This window comes from Asterias rubens, chromosome 3 (assembly GCF_902459465.1).
Source record: "Asterias rubens chromosome 3, eAstRub1.3, whole genome shotgun sequence".
In the NCBI taxonomy this organism is placed as follows: domain Eukaryota; kingdom Metazoa; phylum Echinodermata; class Asteroidea; order Forcipulatida; family Asteriidae; genus Asterias; species Asterias rubens.
In genome coordinates, this window is record NC_047064.1 from 10862269 (window position 1) to 10877712 (window position 15444).

At 38.8% G+C, this 15444-nt stretch overlaps 1 protein-coding gene across 2 annotated transcripts in view; it reads right to left on the reverse strand.

The window, feature by feature from the left end:
- Positions 1-14848, reverse strand: part of LOC117287830 (zinc finger E-box-binding homeobox 1-like) — a 35017-nt gene extending 20169 nt beyond the window's left edge. For both annotated transcript variants that reach the window (XM_033768370.1, XM_033768369.1), the window contains exons 1-2: positions 14789-14848; positions 5936-5956 (exon numbers count right to left, since the gene is read on the reverse strand). In XM_033768370.1, the coding sequence (XP_033624261.1) occupies positions 5936-5956; positions 14789-14846 (79 nt within the window). In that variant the 5' untranslated portion in view covers positions 14847-14848. The remainder of the gene's footprint in view (positions 1-5935; positions 5957-14788) is intronic.
- Positions 14849-15444: the final 596 nt, after the last annotated feature.

The window sequence follows — 15444 nt, forward strand, 5'->3', positions numbered from 1 at the left end:
AATTAAATTCAATGAACTTGAATTGTACATATAGGCTGACAAAGCACATGTATAATCTTAAACCACAAAGAGACAAGATAGTTGTTTTGCAGTTTAGCCCACATTCCGAAAGTTGTACCTTCCCTTTAGCAATTAAATCGTAATTAAAACATACCAATGATTCACAGATAGAGTAACTTTTAATATGCGGTCCTTAATTCTGTTAATCCAAACCGTTGAATGAAGGGCATTGAGGAAATTCAATAACACTTGAAGAGAATTTGTCATAATTAAAAGTCAAGAGGCAGTTTGCGTATAATAGAACATTTCCTGCGGTAACAGTACACCTACTCCACGTTGTTTGATTGTTGTATCGTTTGCAGTACACACACCCCTTCTCATCAGTACAGCATTAGTCACTTAACACAAATTTACACACTAGTAAAGTCCAGCAAATCTAGAATCACCTGAATGGCTCAGTCACTGGGTATTCAGAGATTTGTTACTTCATCAGGGAGTGAACTTACAAGGGAAGTAAGTCACATAAGCCAAAGGTGTGTTGGTACTGATTGATATGTGTCATGCAACAGGAGTGTCAGTGTCATTTACTCTGTCATACTTTCACATTACACCGAGGTATGTTATAATTACTAACAGGTTAATTAGTAGAAATGAAGACATCCTATGCCGCCCTCCAGAATCAGACATCTTAATTTGACTGGGGCCAGTGGAGTGAATATAAGGACTGGCCTTAACGATTCCATGGTTTGTTTGTAAAAGTATATCCAGTCAGATCATTCATCAACCAACTTCAAATATTTCACATGGTTCTGTAAACACACACACAATAGTATATGTCACAGTTGTTAGAAAATTTCTGGTTTCTCTTCATGAGAACTTTTAAGTTCTCAATTTTAGTCTTGACCTTTAAGTATGGAAAGTGAGTAGACAGACACATTATATCACGGTTAATTTAATTGCGGTCTTAATTAAAACTCTTGATGGATGTTCCAACAGGAATCGGGGTAGTGAAAGCAGACAGGTGGGCTCGCTCTGAGGAAGTTTCAAGGTTTCCCCTCATTTAACTTGTCAGGGTGTGCTAATTAAGAAAAGGAACTTGTGGAGCTACTAGACCATCTAGTGGTCACATCAGTCAAAACACCTGAGGCTCAAGTGTATTTGAAGGCTAATGCTTGCTTGATGGAATAATTGAAAAGTATGTTTTGAAGTTTGAGAACTACAGGTGAAAATCTAGCTGTCTTCAATAAACATTGTTCATTTTCTTGATGTATCACAAAACTTTGAAGATTTTGTTTCTGTTTTTTTTATACATTATAATGGTTACTATTTTCTGGTTTATGGAAGGGGAGTTCCTTAAACCTTGCTCCATGCTTAAAGTGTTAATCAGTGAGATTGACTTGCCAATGCCAGCACCAAAAGAACTTTGTCAAATATAAAGACTTATATAAAACTGTAAAAGCCGTTCCAATCCTTTCTCCCCTGCTATCTGCGTATTTAAAACCATTGCCAATCAATTGAAGTTCAATCACGTCATCTTTGTTGCACTTCAAACTAAAGCATGATGTAGCACATAGCTTGCCCTCTTTGTAAAGTACAGCTACTAAGAGCAACTACTTATTTGCATTGTTCAATCATGCTTGTTTGATAATTCTGAAATAATATTGGCACTTATCTTAGTCTCTTGCAATCTGGCACCATCCAATCATGATATTCACAAAACTAGATGGGTAAATTTCATAAGCAAAGCATGTCTTATTTGGCAATCCTGTTTTCCCCAGAACGTCATCTCTGTACACCTGAGACAGAAAGCCTGGGCAACTAGTGAGGCATGAGACAACGGTTGGCAACTATTGAGAGGCTTGGAGCCGGACGTGTCCTCCCAACTCTCCTGCTTGCTCACTGGTAGACGCTTTCTATTTGTTTGGCTCTTGAGAAGTCGTTACTGGTTAGACATTACGGACCCAGGATTAGGTGAGATGCACTCTTGATGACCCTTGAACATGATACAATGTCCACCAGTTCCTCACTCTCGCTTTCTTTCCTTTTTTGTTTCTCTTCCTCAAGATTATGGCTTTCTGATCAATAGCCCTTTGCTAAATTGTAGACTTTGTATCTTTGTACTATCACTGTTTTGACACGATTTCCACACGTTCTCATATGACTGATGGATATATCTATCACTATTAGGAAACGGCTGCCATGATTGAGTGGGAATCATGCCCAGTGGTTTTCTGGAATGATTCCGAGACCCATGAAACATGCCAAATGTTAGCACAACATCATACTTCCTCCTCGGATTATAAAAGAAAACATGAGTTTATGCATTCAATCTTAAGGAGACTCTATAGGTTTTACCTTTGACTGACTTGACATCCCAACCCCTGTGTGCTTGTTGTACCTGTCATCATTAACCGACACATTGTTAAGTAACCATTCCCAACCTAATCAGCCTACATGTCTCCATCGCTTTACCCCCTCACAACTACCTGTGCCCAATTATCATTGGAGCAACTAAAAAAACATTTCCCCTTGCGTCATCTGATGGTGGTCCACCTCAAGATCTATTTCATTGACAGTGACTGACTCACTCTCTGTACCTTGACTTTCACCAAAATACTAACCACATCATGGTAATCTTAGCCTCATATAACGTATATAACATGTCTCTTATTGAATGTAAATAAATTTGCAGACAATAAAGGACGGTCCTACAAATACAATCATGTTTTTGGTTTTTTATTTTTTATTTTTTATTTTTGAGGTATGTACTTTCAATAGAATGTGGTAAATTGAGCTTAAGTTTCTCTAAAGCTCTTTATAATCTTAAAAACAAAGCATTTTTGGGTCAAGTAATTTTGCAGACACTGTACATTATAAAAAGTTGGCGCAATCTTCGTAAATTATAATCTTCAGGTTGAATTGTTATCTTTAGTCCAAGCCTCATAATTCACTTTAAAAAAAAACTCAATTTTTTTCACAGGGAATTTTTTTTTAGGGTGATTTCTTTTTACCATGCAATTGGCCAAAAACATGAAACACTGGATTCACTTTTAAAAAAACTCAAATTTGTTCATAGGGTTTTTTTTTTTTTATGGGTGATTTTTTTTACCATGCAATTGGCCAAAAACATGAAATACTGGAACATTGATGTGAAATAAGGTTCTGAAAATTTATCAGTTGCTTTATGCATTAAAATATTGCCACCACTTTCTGTCTGAATCGATTCAAAGAAGTCAGAGTGTGCTGCTCTGCTAGATTGGCCCACATCATGTGCATGTATGGTCCACATGTTAAGGTGTGAATTATGCCAAACCTTTAGAGGAAGTAGTCATTTCCTGTACAAATCCCACCTTGGAACCTCTTGACAAAAGCCATGATTATTGTTAAGAGTGAGAAGGTTTCTGTGTCCTTGTAAAAGCTGGGGTCTTCTCAATTACAAGGATAACACAATTATTTCAGAGTTACTTGACTTGAAAAATCAATAGCATCTTAGCTTAACTCCTCCTTACTGGCAAGTTGATAAGCCAAGGCCTAAGTATTTAAGCACTTATGAGAACACAAGGAAAGTTGTTCACAAGCTGGTGGCTTTTTGTGCCATGGCTTTACTACTTTCTGCAAATGTTAATGTTGAAGATGGTTTAATGGAGTAAAATCAACATTTAATTACATCATATTTATTTTAACATAGCAATAACACCTTTGGTATGGCCTTTGGTACTGGTTTTATAAACTGTTCCTTCAAAAGGTCTTTATACTTTTATAATGTGTTATAAATTTGTTATTTTCCCTTTTAAAACATAGATGGAATATTCATTTATTTCCATGAAAGTTGATGTACCTTCCAAGAGGTGAGTTGAGCTTCAAATCTTCTGTTTTAACCAACATTTTTGTTTTTACTTTAACAACAAGATACAAGTCTCAAGATGTCACCTGCCAGTAGGTTCACTTTTAAATGGCCCAGTCAATGAACTATTGTTCGAGGAAAAGCATGAACCTAACAGGACAATACCTATATTTGCGCATCTAATAAATCTTTCTGGAAAATAATCCTTTCCATTCCAGCTTTGTTTTTTTTATAAATCACCTGTTGATTCAGACATGCATAATTTTAAGTGAGCCTAAACATTTTCCCTCCAAACAAGTTAAGGTTGTTATGATTTAATCAGTTAATTACTTGTCCCCACAAGACCTTTGGGAAATCTCCCTCAAGTCACATTGAAGCAGCCGCAAGGGACTGCTCCAAACACCACAAGCATTGATTGCCAAGACAAGTCTTAAGTTATATCATCATGAAGACGACTTCCAAAGTAATCCATTGAGGAGTACCTTCTATGAATGTTAAACACCCATAACCCATTACTGGCTGCCATCACCCCGATGTAATAACGTACAGCACGTTAAGAGAAGTGCAAACTACTTTATGCCATCAGATTCATCAGCCTTAATTACTCATTAATAACTCCTTTTATTCTAATCTGACCTACCGTCAGACTGTCTCACTGATTATTGCCAAGGAGGCAGAATAAGACGCCAGGCAGCGAGGAGGTAAAGCCGTTACAGTCGCCAAGAGATGGCTCGAGTATAGTACAGGTATGGGGTCATTCTTGTGTTATTAGCATGATTTTGCCAGCGCATAGCGCTGTTGTGTTAACTAAACTCTGTCACAGGTAATAGCAGTGTCGGGGTAATCCCAGGTGAGAATTGGGAAATAGGTCTTCAAGCTCAATCACGCCTGACCTGTTTTTGGGTCTCTAGCAAATGGATAATGTGATTTGGCACTGTCGATTGGCAAATGGAAAAAATATTACATAAATTTCTTTTTTCCAATTTAATTCGCCACTGCTGACAAACTTTGCCGCCTGACTTGCAGACGATGATCATGTTGATGTGCTAAACTCAATAATTTACTTTTCCTTTCACTCTGGTGGTAAACAGAGTGAAGACTTAGTTTAGCTTTCCATTGATAACTTTAATATCATCATAGTGAGGTGGTCCTCTTTCTAGTCTATAAATAGGCCAACCTAAACATTTCTTGTTAAAGGGAAGGTACACCGTTGGTAATTGTCAATGACCAGTGTTCTCACTTAATGTATCTCAACATATGCATAAAAAAACAAACATGTGAAAATTTTTAACTCAATTGGTCATTGGAGTTGGGAGAAAATGATGAAAGAAAAGACACCCTTGTCAGACGAATTTGTGTGCTTTCAGATAGGAATAAAAGACTTCTATTCTAGCTAGAAGTCTTTTATTATTTTAGTGAGAAATCACCTCTTTCTCAAAAACTAAGTTACTTCAGAGGGTGTCTTTTCTCACATGGTTTTATACTATCATCAGCTCTCCAATGCTAGGTACCAAGTCAGTTTTTAAGTTAATATTTGTTTTGAGTAATTACCAAACGTGTAGCTTCCCTTTAAACATAATAAACTAGAAAACTGAAAATAAACTAGAAAACTAGAAAACTGAAAAATAGCATTATCTGATTGCAAAACTGCTGATCAACCGATAGGACCTATGGTATAAAAAAATATATACAAAATAGCTAGTGGCCCAACGTTTCGACCCATGAAGCATAGTATTTCTTTAAGGCTAAATGACAACACAATATAACACACATAAACAGGTATACTAATGATAACTGATGACTGATTTTGTTACACCATTATACCTGTGTTCTTGTTATCTCACTATTTTTTCACAAACTAGAAAACTTTGAGGTATTGCCGTGACTTGTACCTCTATGCTTCTACCAACTAAATAGTTGGTTGAATTCCAGCAACATCCAACAATGATGAGTGTCTCACTCTTATACAATTAGAAAGTAATTCAGGTACATTGAAAAGAATGGGTTTGTACTCATAAATAAGATTTCCAAACAACAATCTAGCACCAATGAGTTTTTTTATTTTTTTAACATATAAAAAGATTTGCATACCTGTACTTTGACACCGCAGATCTGTGTCCGAAGTTGAGTTGTGATCAGGGTAGAATCGTAGGCAGAACAACAGCAAGGAAAACATCACCATAGGAATCACCCAAATTGGAAGAAAAAAGAAACAATACACATCACAATAGGAGTTCTAAAAATGTAACAAATTCCACAGATTTCAGCATTTATTTAGAAGCATATAGAAACCCAACAACTAAAACATTATGTGCGTGGTGTTCTGTGAAACACTGTACCACTGATACAGTAAACAAATGACCTCCACCCAAGCTCACCTTAAATTAGTTTACCATAAAACAGAATACCAGCACCACATATTGAAAATACACTCGGACCACTACTAGGTAGTCGTCATGTGTCTCCCAACAATGAAGTCACATGAAAACAAAGCCAACCCGGTCTTCCTGTTTACAGTAATACAGAACTTGGGAAATAACCAATATGTATTGGCATCATGACAAAAGGGCGTTCAGACTTTTTAAGAATAAGTCTGATTTCATTGTGTGTGTAACAACAGCCGATATTCAATTTGGTTGCATCACATCTATGAATGTTCTCTTTCTATAACAACTTCATATGAAACTGACTGCACAACTTTCCTACATAACATCAATGTGCTGCAAATGTCATCTATATAAACATTTTCATTGTAAATGATGCACATGAGATATTTAACAAAAACCTCAAGCTTTTCAACTGATTTTAGTACGTTCTTGCAAAGTCTCTATAGTTTTAAGCGGATAAAGCAATCCCTATGCGGAAAATCATTTTAGACTTTAGATTGTGTTGTGTGGGGAAAAGTGTCTTTTATACATGTTTAATTCTGAGCTTGTTTGTATTTGCTAGTTTTGTGGGACAATTTTTCTCATATTATGTTAAGACAAATGTTTTTTATGACAAACCATAAAAGTTTTTAAGGTTAGATAAAAAAAGAGACTCATACAACCAATGTAGGCCTACAGCCTGTACCTTGATGGTAATCAAGAAACAAAGGCAACAGTAATAATTTAAAGGAAGCTTTCCACCATCATTATCTTGTAAATCTGTGGACATTATGTTTTGTGTTACAAAAAGTACCCAAATCCTTTAACTTAAAGCAAAAAGTGCCTGAGATATCTGAGACATCTATACTATGCTACGAAGGAATTATTTCCTTTACCCAAGTCACACCTCATTAAGTTCATAATTCTTAATGATGTCAGTGCATCTTTTGTTCACCTTTTGCACCAAAATACTCCACACACTCAAAGCAGTGTCTTTGTCTGAAAATAAATTTATTCCTCAAGGTCGGAACCCAGGATGTCTCATTGCATGCATTGTACTTGCCAGTCCAGAGGCAGGACCAATCTGGAAGCAATATGATTACTCATATATATTTGGCTACAGAATCATGTCATTTTTGTTTCCTTTTGCCTAATGACACTACCTGATGCTAGGTCATTCTAGGGCAGACACCAGGGTAACCCAACGGAAACTGATATTGGTAGTTGGCAAAACACATTGAAGGGGAATTCCAAGTCATCACAAAGGATCGCTTCGAATTCACCCTGGCACATGATCCGATGATGGTCTCATAGATTACTTTGCAGTAGACAATCCATACTCGGCAGTTACATCACATTTTTGAACGATGAGATAATGTCAAAAACTATATTGCCAAGTGTAATAAGCTGCAACATTGTTTTGCAAAATGTACACTATTTCAACCTTACTTTTGAAGGTTCAGCAGTTTGAGACTTTTGAATAACAAAAATGCACAAATGACAAAAGACAAAAGGCTGTATCATTCATTAGGGATGCCATCCATTGTACACACTCGGTTAATCTTGCAATTCGACAACTAATTTGTTTAGTTCAGACAGAAATAACTCCAAGTCAAAAACACATGTGGATGCCCAAGACACCTTTTAAAAGTGGGGATATTGATATAGATATTACAGTTTAACTCGAGATGCCTCAGTTGATCCAGTTGTTTGACAATAAACAGGTACTCGTTAACACTCAAGAGGTACAGTATGATTGTGAAATAACGCTCAAAATCAGATACAGCGCGTGCCATCGCATAAACTTCTACTATTATGGACACAAGAACGGACGGGACACAGAAATACACAATGTTTAGCGAAAAGGAAAGTCAACCCATGTAGGGAAAACGGCCAAACCAGGAGTCGATTTCCGGTCTTCAAAATTGGTACTACACACTTAAGCTTATCGTGTTTGAGCACATTGTGTGATCATTGTGTGATGAATAACGACGTTGAACCACCCTTGAAGTCTACAAACTTACCTCAATGGTACAAAGTTAAAACCACTCAGCCGCTTGTGCGTTTATAACCGCAATAAACAAAGGCTGCGAAAACGACTACTCCCAACAGTCTTGCCCAAACTTCCTGCAAATCGTTCCCAAGTATAGACCAATGATGTGTGTGATGTTTGTTATGACTTCATAACTTTCAAGTCCTTCACACCTCTGACAAAGTCTGTCCTTACTCTATGTTCACACCAACATACTTTTGTTGAAGGAGACGTTCATCGCAAGAGAAAAACTAACTCACTGACTGAGCCATAATGTCCAGAAATGACGTTGACATTGACAACACTGCATAAGAATGTAATTCCACTTCTCTATCTCTAGCTCGTTTCTGCAAGGTATTTTCAAACCAACTCGGTGGGTCTACACAAGGCATATCAGTACTTCATACTGAATGGCATTCTTTCTAAGAAATTGAAAATGTGTCTCAACTCAAATTTAACACTCGGCAAGTGTTACTGGCTTGTTGGCCTTATTAATTTTTACGTGCAACTTTCTCTGTATGACGCAACCATGTGTAAAGTGACATCGTAAAAAAAAAATTGTTGATTCATGGGAAAATAAAAACAAGGGAAATTACAAAAGAATTTCATAAAATGGAAATGCAACACGAGGCCCAGACAAGCGATCAGGAACCAGGAAACATTAATAATGTTGTCAACGGAAACAAAAGTAGACATTGTTTATCTATCCAATGTAAGCCGGTGACAATTTTTTCGGTTTCAAAAGTCTGACCGTAAATATAGCAAGGCTGTGGTGGAGTCGGTGTGGTCATATTTCACGGCTTGCCTACAGTGATATTTCCCCAGATTCCGGAATCACATCATCACTTCACGGAGCACCTTTTAAAAATTTAGCACTGAATGTTTGGGCAAGACTATCACATCACCTGGTACGCGCATTAGGCGGCCTGTATTGATCTGTTACCGATGCACTTCTCATGGGTCTGTAGTGAGTGATCGTTCGCGCATCGGGGTGTAAGTGAAACTTGTAATGAGTGCTTAGTCCCTATACACAACACGGACAGCGTTTTGCGTAATTCCTGAAAATCACTCATTTCTGAGAGGGTGTTTTGTTTTTGGGCCAGGTAAATAAACGTTCGATGTAGTGGCTAGTAAAACAAGGGTTGTTAGAGCACACAGCGCTGGTAGGCTTACGTGACTGTCACCGTAAACTTATTGTTTGTTCAGATGTTTTGTTGATAGGTTAAAAGCAATCAACTTATTAAACCAGGACAATGATGGACAAGACAAGACACCTCTAATAAAAAGACAAGATGAACTTCCACAAATTTGCTGTACATTGTGACTCCACCTTGAGCATTTAAACATTTTCATGTTTGAGAAAGCAGAACGGTTTACGTATCCGCGTGAACTGTTTTATGTGAGGCTGAAAAGTTACAGAATAAAACTCAATAATACCATATTTGAGCATTGAAACAATTATCTTGCCCATATTGGATATCGGTATGCACAGACTGTTATTTTAAATCATACATTATCCGTGCCAAGGTGTTGGTTGGCCGTGGGTGCGTCCAAATATAAAGATAACACAAATATTCCAGATATTTATTTGACCAGGTGTTCTTATGGATTAGCTTTGTCTTACTTTTATTAATATAGGTTTACAATGGCATATATAGTATGCCATGTTGGCGCAAATGCACCTAAGCTTTATCCACAAGAATTGATTGACTAGTTTTTATTTCCAAAACCTTTGAAAACGTTCGCCCATTCTATGTTATATCATACCATTCATACCATGTTTCTATTATAAACAGCTACACACAGTTATTAACAGTTTATTTGATAACATTGTTCATCCCACAAAAAGCTTATTCGGGGGTTGTAGTAGAACAGCGTCATTTTATTATAGTGTGAGAAGGCAAACATCAATAACTACTATTCTAGGTAGATTTTAAAAAGTTGCCTTGCAGGCAAATAACCCAGAACATTTTGGTCAAAGCAACTACATTCATACCTCGATATAATATTCATAATGGTAGATGAATTTCAAAGTATTGTCCATGAATCTTGATTGACGTCTACATTCAATCAAGTCGGATTGTTTGATCATGAACAGGTGATGTGTAGCGCCCCTCTATAGTAAATTCTGAAGATGTAACCCCCTTTTCTGGACAAGATTCCAGTTTCGTCACGCTTCAATAAACATTGGTCTGTGTCATTCACAGTTACACAAGTAATCGAAACGCTCGGCTGCTCCCAGGTGCTTCGAGTTGAATACCCCAGTGTATTTTCTGTCTGCACTTGAGAGCTGATACCAAAAGTAGCCTATATCAATGTTAGCCCATACCTCACACCGTTATATTTCGGGATGATCCTTCCTTTTCTATCGTACCAGAGATATCTAAACTTCCGTTTTTACCGGCCTTGTTCGCTCTTGAACGTGCACGGCAATTTTCCTTTTACAAGGGGCACTCTTCATGGGGGATAATGTAAATTTATACTCGAACTTTTCACTGCTGACGCCCATCTAAACAAAACTAATTTACTCCATGATACTTGTTTTGTATTGTTGGTTCACGGAAAACTTTATTCCAAAAACGAAACATAACTTGAAGCATCTAATCGATGGTAGGTAAATATGAGGAAAACGAAGTTTCGTTACTATTGTAATCAAGGGAGCTCACTGCCAGCAGCAAGAGTTTGATTAAATAAAATTTAGTGAAATGTTAAGTTAATATTTGTACGAGACGTATCGCATTATACATCAGTCAGTTATTTTACATCGTATAGATTTACCCGATACGAGGCGAATGGGTAGCTAGAATGTAGTTTTTGAGGCCAAGCAAATTTGTCGCGAAGTGTGTGTGTCGTATTTTGAGATGATCGCTTCGCAATTCTTCCGCCAACCGTGACGGCGCAGTGCCATTCTGCCGGCTGACGCCCCCGTCTCTCCCCTCGGCACGATCGCTCACCCCGCCTGGTGACCCGCTCCCTCGCACGGGCCACTTCTAATGAGCACTGATCAACGGACCGGGGAAGATATAAAAAATCACCGCATGAATTAGCTGGCTCCAGCGAGCTGGCGACATGACAGGATGTATAAATAAAGGAGCCGAGAGAATGTAATCAATTTACCGGAGTGGCACCGGTGAAGAACAGGTAGCCCAACAATCATCTCTGCAAATGTCTTGCAGAACGTCATCTCACAACTCACAAAATAACTTGATCCAGCTGCGCTATGCATTGAGCATAGTGAGCGTAGAATATCATCATGTCCCTTACCGCCCGTGACAGACCATTTACTAGCATTACATGTCCGGACTACGCGGCGCCACTGGGTGAAATATGGTTTGGACCACCAACGGTCTCAACATTACGACGAATATAGAACCTTTAGGTAGGGCATCATCAGGACACTGCTCCAACTTGAGGTGATTCTCAAAGCATTATATTTACATGTAACACCTGCCGGTACCTAAACAATGCGACTGACATCTGGAAGATCGACCCTTTATTGTAACATTCGCACCCCCTCTGGAAGCACAGATGAGACAGTCCACGGACGAATCGAACACGGACGATCCGGAAATAATGTGTCGATCGACACCTCTTCGAATCTCAGAGTCCGCTCGCGGGGACATAAAGAGGTCACGTTGGCGACACTTTTCTGGGGGACCATCTGGGATAAATGGTGCCAAAAATCACCTGTGTCGTAAGACAGCTGTTTCACATTGGTAACTTTGACAACCTTGGGGAAATGAAAATCTGTACACAATTGCTGTTAATTCTCAATTTCCTAAATACTGGATTTACCCAATAATGCAAAAAGTAGCAATCGAAATGCCATCAATTTGAGTTCGCCTCCATATGGTACGATATTCATCCCGAATTATACCACTGATCTTCTCCCAGTCGTAAAGCTGGGACTACGTGGTGAAGTTTGTCATTTGTTGGGTTAGAAATTGATGATTTCCTCTTGACATATAGGCCATTACAAACTTTTTGACCGGTGATGTACGCCCCAGATTCTATCCTGGGTTTGTTCTCGTCTTATCGAGTATACGTAAACTATTGGATAATATTACGTCGAAGCGGGAATTCTTAGTCGAAACGGGAAATATTTACAATGTGGTCGGACATGACAGAGTTAATATCGAACCCTGATTTTGTAAACTATATTAATCTCTGTAAAATCGATGATTATGGAAGTCGGTCAACAATTTATATGGAGGAAGAAATAGAAAGTTCGATGATCTCTGAAAGTTCGATGATTTCTGTGAGTTCGATGATTTCTGAAGATTGGTTTTCGTTCATATCATATTGATTATACTTTGTGATTCTGATCAATCGGTTTCTTTTAAAGTTTGTTTTTGGCTTCCAATTACTTCAACAATCGCACACCAAACTAGCTTCATCCGCTATCTATGAATATACTTTACGAAGTGATTTTTTTTGCCACTTCGTGTGCAAAAAAAAAGATAACCAAAATATCATTCCCACGGGCAGTGAATGAAAAAGAAGAAGAAGATGGTATCAGTTAATATAACTAGGGGCAGATACCTAAGACAGACGGAGGCAGGAACGGGAGCCGGTAATTGGACGCAAGCGGAGGAACATGCCTGCTGCTCCCAAGATGTGTTCAGGCATACGCTGATGATAAATAATATGCGCGTTTATATAGCCAAGTGGCCATCTGTTCCCCCCTTGCATGTAACGCCGTGGACTGGACAGGCCGGGTACGGTTTGAATTCAAACAAAGGGGTTCACTCCCGTCCCCCTACCATCGACGTCGGGGGCCAGGGCTTTTTGTCCTGGCTTCACCTGCGCCTTGTGAATCCATTGTAAATCCTCGGACCCGGTTTGAAATGTATCCGTTGAACGTGTCGCCACATTGTATCCAACTATATCAGTACAACCAGTCTTGACGATTGTTAATTTGGTTAAATCAAGTATACCGTAAGTCACGAGCAAGTTCTTGTTTGGACATTCAATTAGTTCGTCACCAAATCAATCTCGCAGCAAATTAGTATAAACCATGATAAGTGAACACTCAAATTGAGCAATTTTTAACAGAAGAGCCCCTTTGACGTAAATGCGCATACCCGAAATCCAGTTTTTCTTTGAGTTAAAAAGTGAAACAAAACACTTTCTCTTTCGAAAATTCCTACACTTCAAACAAGCACAATGAAAATTTATTTCAGACCCAAAATGTGTGCACCAAAAAGTTGTGTGGCAAACTAGAATTCCCTGGGACAAAAAAAGGTCCTTTGTCCAATATTTAAACGGCGATCAACGGAAAAAAAACATCATGGTGGATGTTCACCAAGATAATAAGATAGCAAAAATGTTGAATTCATAAGGGACTATGTAGCTGGGATATCTCTACTTTTAATCTTCGAATCCACGGTACTTTTTTCGTGAGTAATCCGTCTTCACCCGGTAATAATATTGCACCGAATTTGCCGGCGGCGGCTGTGAAGCGACGGCGCAATTGTGGGTCCATCTAAAATACCTGATTGCATTTTTACAGGTTAATGATATTCATCTTCAAAGAAGCCGTGTTTTTTAATTTGCCAGTCGTCCTGTGCTGATAAAAGGCGCTCACCGCACACCAGCACTCCGCCAAACACGTGCGGCTAATTAAAAGTGAGATGTTGGAAAGATTGCAGGAACAAATTAAATCAACCCCACTTTATTTCCTTAAGTGAAATGGTTTACAAAAATGTTCCATCTTAAAATGTTATCGGGCCCTGGGACAGTGAGGGGGAAAATAGATATCACCTAAAAGTATAATCATGTGAATAAAAACGCATTTATTTTTTTCGCCGCTCTATACTAGATTCTGGGAGGAGGTTAATCTCATTTAAGCAGTCCCAGTTTATACATTATTAGTTGGCGACATCAATTCTACCGATCGTGAAATTGTTTCTGCTCGTTTTTAAAACAAACATAAACAACAACCAATTAATTATTGACAAGGTTTCATTTTTGGAACGCCATGGAGTCAGGTCGGTTGTAGCCCAACACCTGCGTCTATTCATGAATAATGCATAAAGCGGCTTCTCTCTGTTGAGGGATAAAGCTGTGCTTCACCACTCACGGATGCCTCCAGGCACTGCGCACCCAGCAGGCTAGGCTCACCCAGCAGGCTAGGCTCTCTGCGGATAGCGTTCGTTCTCTATATATAGCGCTATCCCCATATGCCTTGTTCGTCAAGCCCCTTTCTCTAAAATGATATTTCAACTTCTTTATGAAATTCAAATGGTTCTAATAAAATATGTGTTTATTTCCTGGAAAGATTAAATTTAGTTGAGAGTATTTTCCACCAATGCGTTGTTTTTGTACAGACATAATAAAGAGTTGAAATCATTTTGCGCTTCGGAAAAGGATGCTTTCCATTGTTCGCTGTGCCACTAACACAAAGCTTTTCATAGCAGGTGATGGGAGAACATGAGTTGAAGTGCGCCTACACAATTCACTTGTAACAAATAAAAAAAATGTATAGCTACTAAAACACAGAACTTTCCACAAATCGAAAACAGAAATCATGATGAAGATTCTTACCTTTTTTACGTCTGGGATTTGCTTGTTTGCGTCGCGTACACCTGATTGTGTCTGCCATGCTCCCTAACTGAGTACACTGCACTGGTGTTACAGCCACTCATAGTCATACCAACACCGATTACTCCACTGCCAGCACGACTCCTATTGCACATGCGCTGTGTAATCAATGCGTTACGTCATAAGCAGGGCAGCATGCACTGACTGGGCGCACGTGGCTCTTTGTTTACATCGCTCACTCCACGCACAAGCCACGACAGTTGAAAATAGTACTGGATCCTACACCACTGGGGCCGTGTACATGTATGGGTCAGTTAGGCGGCTGCTGTGACTGGGCTCACGGATGCTTTACTAATGATGAAGTGGTGGGGTTGTGCCGTGTAGCAGTACATGTACATACCGTAGTGACGAACACTCCGGGGCCGGCCACTGACTCGTTGGCACATACCGTCACTAGTTCACGTCTCTTGAACCACGGACAATATTTTTTGTTTGGAACATAGGCTAATTGCTGCGAGTGACTTACTTACACTGTGGCAGGCTGATTCTTGATTCATGATCAGACATACCGGGTGTCTATCGTGCTGCGTGCACCAACAATTTTCTCTTTGGAGCGCTTCAAAAACCCGCTGCATTTGAACGAATGTATGCGCTAGCAA